This window comes from Bos mutus, chromosome 19, assembly GCF_027580195.1.
Source record: "Bos mutus isolate GX-2022 chromosome 19, NWIPB_WYAK_1.1, whole genome shotgun sequence".
In the NCBI taxonomy this organism is placed as follows: Eukaryota; Metazoa; Chordata; class Mammalia; order Artiodactyla; family Bovidae; genus Bos; species Bos mutus.
In genome coordinates, this window is record NC_091635.1 from 44,248,412 (window position 1) to 44,263,251 (window position 14,840).

Sequence of the window (14,840 nt, forward strand, 5' to 3'; positions counted from 1 at the left end):
GGGTGGTGGTAAGAGGAGTGGAAGGAGGCACCTTTAGTGTGGGCTGGGGGCTGACTGGGGAACATCACCAGAAATGAATCCCTGAGAGGGCACCTGTCCCAGCCAGCCATTGGCACCCTTTCCAGGCAGAGCCTCTGCTTAAGGGAGACTGCCTCTCCTGGGAGGTCTTTCCTGCAAGCAAACAGCAGCAATTTTTTTTCTTTAGAAGATCCCCTACTCCTCTGTCTCTAACTCGGTTCCTACTTGCTGTAGTTTCTTTACCTCCCATCTTGCCTGGTCCTACGTTTGTCAGCCTGGTTCCGTGAAGCCAGGACACTGTCCCATAGCTCTGGGTGTGCGGAGGGCAAGATTTCAGGGTTTGGGGTCCGGGACTCCCCTGATTTCTCCCTACCTGAGCCTACCTGGATCTCCCAGGATCTGGGACCGAAGTGAGGGAAGGGTGGCGGTGGGGGCGGGGATCCTGTCTTCCTAGCGTCCTGCTCCCATTTCACTCCCAGTTAACCCCGACATTGCCAACTTAGTGAGAACCTCGCCCCTGCCACCTTCACGCGTCTGCTGCCTCCAAGTCATGTTAGCCCGGTGGGTCTCGGCAAGTAGACACTGCACCCCGCCATCCCTCACCCCACCCGGTCCCGCACGGAGAGACAAACCCGGGCCGGGCTGGAGGCAGGTGGTGATGGGGCCCGGGCCCGCGCAGCCCCACCCCCGCCAGGGCCATGCAGCCACTTCCCCGCCAAGCCCGCCGCAGCCCTCCTCCTCCCCGGGCCGCGGCGCTCTGACCGACTTGGCCCGGGCGGTGGCGCCCGGGGGTGGCGGGTGGGGGGCGGCGGTCCCGGGAGCAGCCCCGCCCCCGCCTGCGCACCGCCCCCGAGGAGTCCGCGGGGAGGAGGAGACTCGGGCGCAGAGCGGGGGCCGCGGGAAGCGAGGAGGGAGCGCGCGGGGAGCCGCGGGGCCGGGGCCGGCCCAAGGGCGCCCTCGCCTCGGAGCCGGGCGTTGGGGCCGGGGTGGAGGCGGAGGCCGGCGGGGCCGCGGGCGCCGAGAAGTTTGCGGCGGAGGGCCTGGCGTCCCGGGGTCGCGAGGCTGCGGCGCGGGGGCCGGGACCATGGGGGCGGAGGCGGAGGCGGCGCGGCGCGCACAGGCAGCCCAGAGCCGCGCGGCCGCTGCGGCGCAAAGTTAGCCAGGCGCCCCGGGACGAGCCCCGCAGCCGCGCCGGGCTCCGGACGCCGCCCCGGCATGGGCGAACACCCCAGCCCGGGCCCCGCGGTGGCCGCTTGCGCCGAGGCGGAGCGCATCGAGGAGCTGGAACCCGAGGCCGAGGAGCGGCCGCCGGCGGAGGACGTGAGTGCCCCCTCCCCAGCCCCGGCAAACTTTCTGGGGGGTGGGGGCCGCGGTGGGGACCGCTGCCCCCGACTTGCCCCCCGCGGGGTAACTGGGAGGTTTCAAGGTGACGCGGGAGCGCCCCGGATTGGCCGGGTCCCCGCGGGCTGGAGGGGGCGGAGGGAACCGGTCTCCCCGAAACGCGCGCGCGCCATCCCCTGCTCGGGCTCCCGGGGCTTCCCGGCGGAGCGCAGCGCCCGCCGCTGCGCCGGGGACCCGCCGGCCACCAAGCCCCCTCCCCGCGGCTGGTGCAGTGCCCGGGACACGGCGTTTTCCCGCAGAGGCGGCCGCGTCACAGCAGTGGCTCCCCTCCCCTCCCACTCGCGACCTGCGGGCTCTCGGAGCCGGGGAAGGAGCGGGCGCCGCAGAGTCCCCGGAAGCCGGCGGCGCAGACCGCCCTGGCGACCCCTTCTCCGCTCGCTGATGAGCCCCGGCCCGGCACCTGCCCTGTCCAAGACCCTGATCGAAATTCTAGCTGGCCCCTGGCCCTGAGCCCGGCTGGAGGACCCACAGGAGGAGTGCCAGGGAGCTTTCGCTCCCAGAGGGGGGCTTAGGAGTCCCAGACCGCGTCGGAGCCAGGGACGATCCCCTGGGTGAGGATAGGGAGGGGCTGCCCCACAGGGCTTCCCTGCCATCTGCTGCTGGAGTCTCCCCACCTCCCTCCGGTCCTGGGAGCCATGGGCAAAGCCGGCACCGGGGAGTCCTGGGAACTGGAGTTTCTTAAGCTTCTCCCTCCCCAGGTTAACCTGCTCCGCAGAGGTGAAAAACTGGGCAGACGCTCTGCCCTGCCCCTGACCTCTCAGTGTGGGGACCGGGAAGTGAAGCCCGCCCCCCCCCCCACCTCCCCCCACCAGCCCCGCCGGTCTACCCAGCCTCCGCGGGGAAGTCTGAATAGGGTTGTATCCCCTCTGGCTCTTGTGCTTAAACCCCTTCTGTTGCTTCTGGTCCCATCGCTTTGGCTGACTCTTAGGGGCTCCTCACTTAGGCTCAGCCTGCAAAGAGACAGGGGTGGGTTTCAGAGCATGCGGGAATCCCCTCCTCCCAAAGTAGAGGCCAAACCTTAATGTTTATGCCCGGATGTGTTTTCCGGATAGGGGGTCTTTGACCCCCAGCAGGTGGAGACTGCTGCAGCGGGTCTGATGGAATTGCAGGAGATGCATCCGGGCATGCATTCCCAGGCCTGGGAGTAGACACCGAGATAGCTAAGCAGCAGAAGTTATTAGAGGCCCTTGGACAGAATGGCACACTTTTTTCTTTTTTTTTTAAGGAATGTTGAGAATCACCCTTGCTCTGCTCATGTCCCCTCCTGCGTGTCCCAGAATGAGGGATGCTCTCCCTCCCCAATCTGAGTTCTCCCACCTTTGCTAGGTGTAGACTCATTTGGGAAACTCTTCCCAGGGATCCCTGGCCTCGGGTCCCTGAGCCTGGGCCCGCAGCGGGAGGCTAGGTCAGAAACAGCAGGGGGCTGCAGAGGCCTTGGTGATAAGTGTGTTTCTTTCTTTCTCTCCTCTTCCTCCTCTCCTGCATGGCTCCTTCTCTACCAGCACTGGAAAGTCCTGTTTGATCAGGTAGGTGAGCAGTTAAATGCCCCCTCCCTTCCTGCCAGCCCTCCCCGCAGTCTCCCTGCCTGCGTGGGCTTCCCCAGCTCCGCACTCCTGAGACGGTGACGTGGGGGTGGGGGTGTGGCCTAAGGCAGCTCTGGGTCTGAATGGTACTGCTCTCCAGGTTTCAGGAGGAGGTTGGGGGGGCTCCCTTAAGAGATCCTTACCTGCCTCCTCCCAACGCCACTTCACGGGAACCAGCTTTATACCAGGGAGAAATCCGATAATACGCATTGAAAGCCCTGGATGTATGTTCTCTGTGTGCCAAGGAATTGGCCGTTTAGGCTGAGGAGGTGGGGGAAGGGCTTAGGTGAACATCCCCCCCCCCCCCCTTTTTTTCTCCCTCCACCGTCACAGATCCACGGCCATCTCTGAGGCCAGATCTCTGCCATCCTTGGTGGGTGACTCAAATATGAGCCCTATTTGAAAGCTGACCACTCTTGATTTTGCCTCAGGGATGGGGGAGCTATAGGGGGAAAACAGGATGTGACTGCAACACCTCAAGTCGAAGTGTGGGCGGTGGAGTTGTAAGTGCCCCATTGGCTTTGGAACAGGGAGACCAACTCTTGGCCTTCAGCAGGGAAATGGTCTTCTTTGCTGGGAACTGCTTTTGCGTGCTGTTGTCTGTTTCCTTCTCCCTCCCTGTTTCACAAGCTGCCCGGGTGTGGGGGAACAGTGAGCATGGTGCCCTGGGCTGAAGATGATTATGCCAGGAAGTGTGTGCGACTTTAAGACACCAGTCTGGTTGGGTCAGAGGGAAGGTGTTGGGTTCCAGAGGCAGATAAAGCTGAAAAAGTAGCCTGCACCAGACCTCATCCTGTTGAATGCAGGGGAAGCCTTTCAAAGTATTTTTGGCAAGTTTGTTACAAGATCCAGGGGTTACCTTGGGAAGATGCTGTGTGAGCGTTGGGTGGAGATGAGAAGCTGGCTAGGAGCCTGCAGCAGTGCATGGGGACAAGCACCGTGACTTGGAAAAGTGGGAAGGGAAAGGAAGAAGGACATGGTGATGGGCGAATTGGAAGATCTTATTAGACTGGAATAGATGAGGTGAACCCCATCTGTTACTTTGAGATTCTAAATGAAGATTTGGGACTTCCCTGGCGGTCCAGTGGCTAGGACTGTGCACTTCCGGTGGAGGGGGCCTGGGTTTGATCCCTGGTTTGGAAATTAGGTCCCACATGCCACAGCTAAGAGGTCCGTGCTGCAACTCAAGATGCTGCAGCTGCAGTGAAGATCGGAGACAGATCCGAATAGATGAGGCAGACCGCGTGTACAACATCGAGCTTCCGAACCTGATAGGAGAAGGAAATGTAAGGGTTCATAAAACTGACAACTTTGATTTCAGACCAGTTCAGTTTGAGTCAGCTAAATGCAGATGCCGAGTGGGACTGAAAACAGAATTCAGGGGACTTCCCTGGCGGGCCAGTGGTTAAGACTTCACCTTCCAGTGTTTGGGGGGAGTGGGTTCTATTCCTGATGAGGGAGCGAAGATCCCACATGCCTCTGGGCCCCCAAAAAATCAAAACATGAAACAGAAGCAACATTGTAACCAATTCAATAAAGACTTTAAAAATGGTCTGCATCAAAAAAATCTTAAAAGAAAAAACATGGAATTCAGCTTGAAAGACAGGGTGGGCCTGGAGTGGAGATTTGCGGGTGTCATCATCTTAACACAAGGCCTGACTGTGATGTGGGGAGCTTCCCACCGCTCCAGTCCCGCTGGGGTAGACCGACTCCCCCTCGGGCTCCTAAGAGCACAGCAGCTGCTGGCCTGATGCCCTGAGGCAGGAGGGAGCCGCCTGCTGCCACCGATGCCACGACCAGCAAGCTGCCAACCCTTCACACCTCCTGCCAGATTTAGAATCGAAACCTAGAACAAAGTGTATCGTTCGTTTTTCCCCTCTGTCTGTGTCTTTCTCATTTGATTAATTTCCTTCCCCAGTCCCTGCCTGTGTGTTTACACTGTGAAACGAACGATTTGGAGGAATGGAGGGAAATTTTTGGGAGGAAGGATTTGGAACTTGAGGGAGCAGAGAAAATGCATGGCACCGGAGAGCAGTGGGTGGTCCACGAAATCCAGTTTTTCCCACTGGAGGGAGATCCCGAGTGTCACAGAGTGCATCCCCCTGCTTCTGGGAAGGCCCACCCAGAAACCATTCTGGACAGACACACTTCTAGGAAAGAAACTCTCCAAGCTTACTCTGGACAGTTTTTTTTCTCTCACTATAAGTTCTGCCTTATGTTTGCTCCCCAGCCCTCATACGGCTTTAGGAGCCCATTTCTGTTGTCTTCCTTCCTATCGGTGCTTTGTGTTTGAGGAGAGCTGCTTGTGAGCAGGGGGCCCAACCTCTGGCAGATACCCATCCCTCTGCACCTGCTCCCCTCCTTTGTGCAGCTCCCCTTAGACCAGCCCCTATAGGGCTGAATGCAGAGCAGGTGTGAGGCTCCATAAATGGTTGTACAACTTCAGAAGGGCCCCAGGAGAGCTGGGGGTCTTATCCTCTCTGACTCTTCCTCTGGGCCTACTTGAAGGCAGGATTTGGTGATGGTGAACTTGTTGCACTCAGGAAGGAATATTTGTCTGGGGGTTACAGGCAGCCTCCCTACAATTTCTTACAGGAATAGACCTGATGGATCGACCTGTGCTGAATGGAGTAGGATTCTCCTGACACTTGTCAGAATGCCTACTGGCTAATGTGGCCCTGGAATTCACCTTTCTGAGGTCATGGGATGGGGAGGCTGGCCCCAGTCAGTCCGCCTTCCTTTCCTGGGTCAAGGGGATACCAGCGATCACCTGGTTTCAAACTGGGATCTGCTGCGACCTTTTTCCAGTGTTAGGGGTGGTTTTGGAGCAGTCTCTCTGTGCTCTCTGGTTCTTCAGCGTGTAGAGTGGCTTTGACCCAACATGATGCTGATTGGAGCCAAGGGCTAGAAACCATGACCTTGGCCTTTTGATCCTATGTGGACACCCCCTCACCAGAATGCCTTCTGGGTAGTTGGAGGTGAAGAAAACAGGTGACTCCAGCCCCATGGAAATTCACCCAGCTGGTCCTGGGTGTTCGTCTGGTCTGTTCAAGCAGGACTGCAACACGCCACCCAGCCTCATCCCTTCCCCTATATTTCCCTGTGGATCCCAGAAGTTATAACGGGTAGGAAGCCTGAAGATCATCACTTCAGCCCCCAGATATTCCAGGTGTTTGTTTCCTGTTTGAACTTCTCACTGAGGAAATGATCTTTTCATTGCCTTGGAATCAGAGTGGTTTTCCTAAATACTGGATCTTAAAGTTTAAATATTAACCTGTTGTTATGGTGTAAAATAATGGTAAAAATGTCTTCTTTTTCTGCAGTTCAGTCTATTGGGCTTTTCTTCATGATTCCTTATGTTGCTTCAGAGCTGAGACACTTTCCATCCCTCTTCAGATCTCGTAAATTGCTTTTGTTGTTCAGTCGCTCAGTTGTGTCTGACTCTTTGCAACTCCATGGACTGCAGCACATCAGGCTTCCCTGTCCTTCACTATCTCCTGGAGATTGCTCAAACTCACATCCGTTGAGTTGGTGATGCCATCCAACCATCTCATCCTCTGTTACCTCCTTCTCTTCCTGCCCTCAATCTTTCCTAGCATCAGGGTCTTTTCCAGTGAGTTGGCTCTTTACATCAGGTGGCCAAAATATTGGAGCTTTACCTTCAGCATCAGTCCTTCCAATGAATATTCAGGGTTGATTTCCTTAAGGATGACTGGTTTGATCTCCTTGCTCTCCAAGGGACTCTCAGAGTTTTCTCCAACACCACAGTTTTTTTTTTTTAATTTATTTATTTATTTTAATTGGAGGCTAATTACTTTACAGTATTGTAGTGGTTTTTGCCATACATTGACATGAATCAGCCATGGGTATACATGTGTTCTTCATCCTGAACCCCCTCCCTCCCCATCCCATCCCTCAGGGTCATCCCAGTGCACCGGCCCTGAGCACCCTGTCTCACGCATCAAACCTGGACTGGCGATCTGTTTCACATATGATAATATACATGTTTTAATGCTATTCTCTCAAATCATCCCACCCTCACCTTCTCCCACAGAGTCCAAAAGTCTGTTCCTTATATCTCTGTCTCTTTTGCTGTCTCACATATAGGGTCATCATTACTATCTTTCTAAATTTCGTATATATACGTCAATATACTGTATTGGTGTTTTTCTTTCTGACTTACTTCACTCTGTATAATAGGCTCCAGTTTCATCCACCTCATTAGAACTGATTCAAATAACACCACAGTTTGAAAGCATCAGTTCTTTGGCACTCAGCCTTCATTATGGTTTAGCTTTCACATCCATACATGACTACTGGAAAAACCATAGCTTTGACTATATGGACCTTTGTCGGCAAAGTGACGTCTCTGCTTTTTAATATGCTGTCTAGGTTTGTCATAGCTTTTCTTCCATGGAGGAAGTGTCTTTTAATTTCATGGCTGCAGTCACCATCCGCAGTGATTTTGGAGCCCAAGAAAATAAAGTCTGTCACTGTTTCCATTTTTCCCCATCTATTTGCCATGGAGTGATGGGCTTGGATACTATGATCTTAGTTTTTTGAATGTTGAGTTTTAAGACAGCTTTTTCACTCTCCTCTTTCACCTTCATTAAGAGGCTCTTTAGTTCCTCTTTGCTTTCTGCCATTCAGTTCAGTTCAATTCAGTCGCTCATTCATGTCCGACTCTTTGCAACCCCATGAATTGCAGCACACCAGGCCTCCCTGTCCATCACCAACTCCCGGAGTTCACTCAAACTCACGTCCATCGAGTCGGTGATATCATCCAGCCATCTCATCCTCTGTTGTCCCCCTCTCCTCCTGCCCCATTAGGATCTCATAATAGGTGCTTCTATTTCCTACTTCTTTTTCTCTGATTAAAAAAAATCCTCTAACCCTTTACTCCCTCCAGATCTAATTCCTATCCAATTATACCAGCATCACTTATTAAGAAAGCCTTCCTTTACATAGTGAGAAATTTTATCATTTGGTAAGTTTTTATTAATATACGTGGTGAGGTTTATTTTTTATTTCTGATCTATTCCCCTGATATTTACAATTTTGTCCAGTTACCCTTTAGTTATTGCTTTACATTTCTTCCATAGGTTTCCTCCAAGCTTCTCTTTTTCAGGTTATGCTTTGATAGTCTCCCAGTCCTTCCTGGACTCCAGGGAGGTACCCTCAAGGACCTAAGGTCAAGCAGCAGGTTGTGGCAGACATAGGACTGGAGTCTGCTAACTCATAAAAGGCTTTGGGGTTGGAAAACCATTGCCACATTCACACATACAAGTGCCTCCAAGATCTCCAAATGTTTAATGAGCAAAACGGTTTGGAGCAGAGTTCTGTTAAGTCAACAGAGCACAATTGCTTTCCAAGCTCAAGCATGTGAGAAGGAAAAGGGAGAAATAGAAGGAAATTGATCATGTTTCCCGTTTTTCCCCTTCCCACTGGGAGCATGCATTTTTCAGTCTCCAAGAAGAGACCCCTAACTTTTCCAATCTCCCAGAAGGGAAGCAGGCAAATCTTGACTCTCCCTCCAAAATTATAAACATGTTACAACCACAGCAGGAGGCTGCTTGGGTGGGCTGCTGGAGAAAACCCTATATGTGGGGCAAATAGTCCTGGGTTCAAGCCCTACTGACTCTGTGATTGGGGTCAAGTGACCTTAGCTCTCTGAGCCTCAATTTCTCTATCTCTAAAATGGACAGGATAATCTTTAAGTCTAGGGATGATTGTGGGAGTTAAATGGAAGTGGAAACTCTCTTAATAATGTCTGATACCCAGTGGATATTGGTTGGTGTTTTTGTTTGTTTGGGTTTTCCTGTTTTGTTTTTGGCTATGCTGAGTAGCATGGGTGATCTTAGTTCCCGGACCAGCGATTGAATCCACGCCCCCTGCAGTGGAAGCATGAAGTCTTAAGCTGTAGTATACCTTTGACAGCTGTTTTTTGATGGGGAATCAGAATTTGCTAGAATAAGCCCAGAGTCATTTCTGAGATCCATTCCTCCATAGGGAAGGTCTCTGCCTCTAGACAACCTCCTTCCCAGCCCCAACTCCTGGAGACAGAGCCACTTGTATGCTCAGAGGAGTTTTCTGCTTGCTTTCCCCAAGTATCTCCTCTACTCAGTCCCCTTGCCCCCAGCCTGGGGTCCTTCCTGAGCCTGACCCTAAAGCCTACCTCATTTACTCTCCTGCTGGCTGGCTTAAGACGATTCTGGGAGCTGAAAAGAGGTGCAGATGAGACTGCTGTATGGATTAGTGAGGAGCCGCAGAGAAAACACGTGCCCCAGACTCGGGGGCCTTGGCGGCGCCCCTGGGGACACAGGATTAACCAGCAGAGAGGGGTTGCCTTGCCTGGGCTCTGTGCCTCCAGCCCCTTATCAGGTGGTGTCCAGGTCCCTAGAGTCTGTGGACTCTCCTCCACCACAAAGGCCGCTCCCCTCCCCTGCCCCCAGGGACCCCAGCAGTCATGCTGCATTAACACTTTTATGCCTGACTCCCAGAAAGGCACTGGGTAGCAGCTGAGCAGTGAGGCTGAGGGAGCTGAGGTGGTGTGCTGCCCGGCTGCCTGCCTGACACGGAACAGGCACACACATGTGGAAGCGAACAGGTCCAGCTACATCCCTGCCCACGCCGTCTCTGGCTCTGATGTCCTCTCCAGGCGCTGGCCCTGGCTGTGGGCCACCTCGCCCCGGTCGGCCCCTCTGGGGCTGCGGCCACCTCGAGGACCTCGGCTTATCAGGAGGTCGATGGAAGCAGCTTGTCCAGTCTGCTCATTTTGCAAATGAGGAAACAGAAGTCTGTGACCTTAGGAGGTCACTTGGTGCTGGAGTATCAGACTGAGACAAGAGCCCAGCTCTGCTTTCTCTCTGACCTGTGTTTCTGCCGCCGGGCCATGCAGACTTCTGGCCGCTTCCTCGGCACCCCGAGTGACTAAGGGACAGGCGAGGACACGGAGTCTGGCTTGAGTCCCAGTTCTGCTTCTCCTTGCTTGCTACGTGACAAGGGGCCAGCTGGGTGATGTCTCCAAGCCTCAGTTTTCTCATCTGTCAGCTGCCTGCCCTCAGGGCTCTTTCGGGGCCTGATGAGATGCTGGGTGCACAGCAAGTGGTGGTGTGTAGTGAGCCCCTGGTAAACACATGTGGTTGTTACTGTGTTACTGGAATTTGAAGAAATTGACACCATTTTCAAAATTACCTCTGGGTAATAGTTCTAGGTCTTGAATCAAAGTGTCCAGATCCCCATGCTGGGGTTCCTTCCAGCTTATCAAGCTGATTTCTTCAGGGCAAGAGCTGGAAAACCATGTTCCCTCTGAACTTTGCACAGAGAGGAGAGAAGTTTTTGGATAGAGACTGCGGAGGGTAGGGGCTGGGGGGATGGACGTCCAAGCGTTTTTCCCTCCTCTCACTGGCTGTGGGAAAGTCTGTGGCGAGAATAAGGCTTCAGGCACCAGGTGATCAGAGCCCAGGGCAGGCCTCCTCTACCCAGGGTTCCCATTTGACAGTTCCTGGTGAGCCTGGGCACAGGGCCCTGGTTTGTGTTACGGAAATGAGCTGATGAGCGTCTCGAGCTGTGGACAACTTGGCCAGCCTTGTTCCACCGGCTTTTTAAATTTATTTTGAAAATGTATTTATTTATGGCTGCACTGGGTCTTCGTTGCTGTGCGCGGGCTTCTCACTGCAGTAGATTCTCTGGTTGCAGAACACGGACTCCAGAGCGGTCTCAGTAGTCGTGGCACATGGGCTTAGTTGCATCTCGGCATGTGGAATCTTCTCAGACCAGGGATCCGATCCATGTCCCCTGTGTTGGCAGGTGGATTCTCAGCCCCTGGACCACCAGGGAAGTCCTCCGCCAGCTTTTTAAATTTATTTATATCTTCTATTATTTTTTGGCCACGCCACATGGCAGGCAAAATCTTAGTTCCCCAATCAGGGATCAAACATGAGTGCCCTGCAGTGGAAGCCTGGTCTTAACCCCTGGAGCACCAGGGAAGCTTCCCATCACCTTTTTTAAAAGGACGGTAAGGTTTGAGTTGGAAAGTATTCCTCTGAGAGAGCAAACACTGAGCATCTGCTGTGTGCACACAGGTCATCTCATTTCGCTCTCTTAATACCCCTGGGAGGTGAGTGGTGCAATCCCCTCTTTACAGAGGAGGAAACTGAGGCCTGGGGGCGGGGCCCAAAACAAAAAGCAAATGAGGACCCTCTGCAGAGGGGTTTGTGTGAGTGCACAAGGCTCCTGGGTGGCTTCAGCATCGGGGCTGAGGGCCACAGGAGACGAAGGAGCCTGGTGACCCTGCATCCTGCCCACCCTGCTCCTGGTCAGAGGTCTGCATCCCACTTCCCTCCTCCCTGCATCCAGCGGGACCCGTTGGTAGTTTCCAAGAGAAACAGCAGGAGGACATGGGTTTAGGCTGAAGCAGGTGGGGTGGGGAAGATGTAAGACCCCCTCCCCTCGAACCCACTCCCACCTCTCCCTGCCAGCGGCCGCCCTGCCTTTACAGCTGTGACTTGGCCTCAGTCCCCCAGGAGCCGTGACGGCCGGGCCTGGATGAGTCAGCACAGGCGTTCCGTCTGCCTCTGGGACCCAAGGGGCCAGCCTGAGTCCCAGCCCCCAGCTGCCCCCCAGGGCCTGTGCATCTCCAAGGCCTTCTTTGGGGAGGGGACTCCTGAAGGGGAGAAGCAGGGTCCTCCAGGAGGCTCTCTTTCAGAGAGGAGATGGGCAGGGCCTGGGAAGAGGTGGCCCCCATGCCTGGGCACCCACCTGACCCCCGTTTCTGCACCCCGGAGGGGGAGTCTGGGAGCTCGTCTTCCCCTCACGGCCCAGGTATTGAGAGAGAGGGCCGGATGGTTTTCTGGAAATAGACCAGCTGCCCAGCAGCTCAGCCTGGATCCAGGCCAAGACATCCCCGGCTTCTCTGCTTGAGGGAATGTGTTCCAGCCTCCTAATCAGCCTGCCAGCCTCAGATCCGGGGGATCAGCTCTTCGACTAATGGGGAGTGATGTTCAGGAGTCTGGCCTACAGCTTCTGGGAGAAGCCCCTTGGGAGGGATGGAGCCCTGGGCTGGCAGCTGGAAGGACAGAAATAATAAAACTGGGAATTCTAGAATTGTGGAAGGTTCACTCGCCGTCAGATGTCTGGCCAGACCTCAGGGGAGCTGAGCGCCCCTCATGCCTCCAGGTGGGGAGACTGGAGGGCAGAAGAGGTCGGAACCAGGCTTTTAAAAACTGGTCTCTCCTTCCCAGGGAGACTCGAGGTCTTCATAAATCCACTCCTAGCTTCAGCTGCTTTAAAGCAGGCCAGAGGGGTACCCTGTTCTACTCACTGAAGTGCCTCTGGGCAGATCATTCATCTTGGTGTGCCTCAGTTTCCATATCTGTTAAATGGGACTAATCACACTTATACTCTAGGATTGATGTGAGAATAAAAGTGGTCAGAGGAATTCCCTGATTAGGAATGGTTAGTGTGGTTAGGACTCCTCTTTCACTGCCTAGGGCCCAGGTTCAGTCCCTAGTCGGGGAACTAAAATCCCACAAGCTGTGTGGGGCAGCCAGGAAAAAAACAAAACTGTGAAATTATTGTGAAAATATGTATTTCAGGTCTGGGGGAAAAGACAGAGCGGATGGTGTGAGGTGGTTTTCTCTATGGGGCGAATTAGCATCCTCATTTGCAAGGCAGAAGTGCTAGGGAAAGCTGCTACTCCCATAACCTCACCTCCTGACCTCGGCAGCTGCAGGCCTGGACCTAATTTATGGGGCTGTAAATATCCATGAATGGACCAGAGTTCCCTGGTGGGCTGTAGCTGCTGAGTGGGGACAACTCTGCTGAGCCCGAAACCCTAGGGCAGCCTCATTAATTCTGCCCAGCCCAGAAGCCGGGTAATGGTGCAAGGAGCCAGCAGAGGAGCTGTGATAACCCCCTGAGTTGGGAGGGGTGGCTGTCTGCACCCTCCCCTGCCCCAGCATTCACACTATGTGGTCCTTTCCCAGGGATCTTTTTGTCTTGGTAAACAGGGGACAGTGGGGCCGAGATGGAAGCCTTCCTTAGACTCTAGGTCCTAACCTTCTGGGTCTGAGAGGTCTGTACCAGGATGGCTCTCTAGGTGGGGCTTCCTGGGTAATGCTAGTGGTAAAGAACCCTCCTGCCAGTGCAAGAGACATGAGAGACAGGTGTTCCATCCCTGGGCCAGGAAGATTCCCTGGAGGAGGGCATGGCAACCGTCTCTGGCATTCTTGCCTGGAGAATCCCATGGACAGAGGAGCCTGGATCACACATATAAATGAGCCATCCAGTAGGCGTGTTCCTTCCTCTTTCTCTTGTGCCTTGCTGCTGCTGAAGCTTGGCTGGGCTCTCGGGCCTGCGGCAGGGAGGGAAGTGGCGCCGCTGTCCTGGGTGCTGAGCAGGCAGATCTCAGCTCAGCGGCTCATTAGGCCCATCACTTCCTCCTCTTTCTCTCCCAGGGTCTGGTACCCTCCTCAGCCCTCTGCCTGGGGCCAGGATCTGGGAGATTTCTAACTTTGCTGGAGGACACCGGACAACTGCCTCAAGGGCCTGCCATTCATGAGGTGGGGGTGAAAGGCTGGTTTGAAACCACGGACAAAGGGGCCTGGTTTCAAAGAAGGGAAAAGCACCTCTATTATGGATTCATGCATTTCCCCCAAAATTTGTTGCATGGAGTGTTGCTGTGAAAAAATATTATGATCAAAGATCCAATATGTTTAGAAAATGCTGGGCTGAACATTTCAGACAGGTTTCTCCACTTTATAAGACCTTGAAGAACTGTTTATGCATCATGCCCTTCCAAAAGGGTTTCCCATAATTTTTTAATTATATTTTTTGGCCACCTTGCCTGGCATGTGGCCTCTTCGTTCCCTGTGTGTGTGCGTGCCAAGTGGCTTCAGTCGTGTCTGACTCTTTACGACACTATGGACCGTAGCCTGCTAGGCTCCTCTGTCCATGGGATTCTCCAGGCAAGAATACTGGAGTGGGGTGCTGTGCCCTCCTCCAGGGATCTTCCCAACCCAGGAATCAGCCTGCGTCTCTTCCATCTCCTGCCTTGGCAGGCAAGTTCTTTACCACTAGCGCCACCTGGGAAGCCCCTTAGTTCCCTTACTGGAGCAAACCTGTGCCCCCCACCTTGAAAGCATGGGCCATTGGACCATTAACCATTGGACTGCCAGGGAAGTCCCAAGCGTTTCCCAAACTTACAGGACCACAACACCCTTATTACATGCACCACCTTGGGCCTGGTGCTTCATGAAACACACACTGGGAAGCACTGAGCCAGTTATATTTCAAATGCCAGAACAGGGCAGAGAAAAACAAGGGAGAGCAAAGCTGCACCAGCTAGCCCCCATGGAGGAACACTGAACTGTTTCCATTTTGGTCACTGACTTGCTCTGTGACCTTGAACTAGTTCCTTTTGCCCTCTGCACCTGTTTCCCTGTCCATAATACAAGCATGATACCTGACACATAGTTGATCCTTGGCAAGTACTTGTTGAATGAATGGATGAGAAGACTGAGTTGGGGTCTCTCAAACCCTTCAGGATGCCGCAGCATCTGAAACTGGGAGAGTGTAGGCTCTGGCCCCTCCACCTGGATGTGAGTCCACCTGCCCAGTTACCAGCTCTTCAAACCTGGGCAGCTCTGTGCTGGATGCCTCGTCTTTCTCCCGTATAAAATAGCACCTCCCTCGTAGGACTGTTGTAAGGTTTAAATGGGGGGATCGTTTAGTGTCCACCCTGGGACTGTTTTGAGAGTGAAAGGGGGCACTGTTAATAAACATGCTGAGGGACTTCCCTGGGGGTCCAGTGGTTAAGAATCCACCTGCCAATGCAGG

At 54.2% G+C, this 14,840-nt stretch overlaps 1 protein-coding gene across 2 annotated transcripts in view; it reads left to right on the forward strand.

Annotated features, from left to right (window-relative positions):
* Positions 1-957: 957 nt before the first annotated feature.
* The window catches only part of RHBDL3 (rhomboid like 3), a 55,188-nt gene continuing 41,305 nt past the window's right edge, over positions 958-14,840 (forward strand). The window contains exons 1-2 of one of the 2 annotated variants that reach the window (XM_070390429.1): positions 958-1,338; positions 2,922-2,945. In XM_070390429.1, the coding sequence (XP_070246530.1) occupies positions 1,234-1,338; positions 2,922-2,945 (129 nt within the window). In that variant the 5' untranslated portion in view covers positions 958-1,233. The remainder of the gene's footprint in view (positions 1,339-2,921; positions 2,946-14,840) is intronic. The other variant, XM_070390430.1, reaches the window with a different exon arrangement.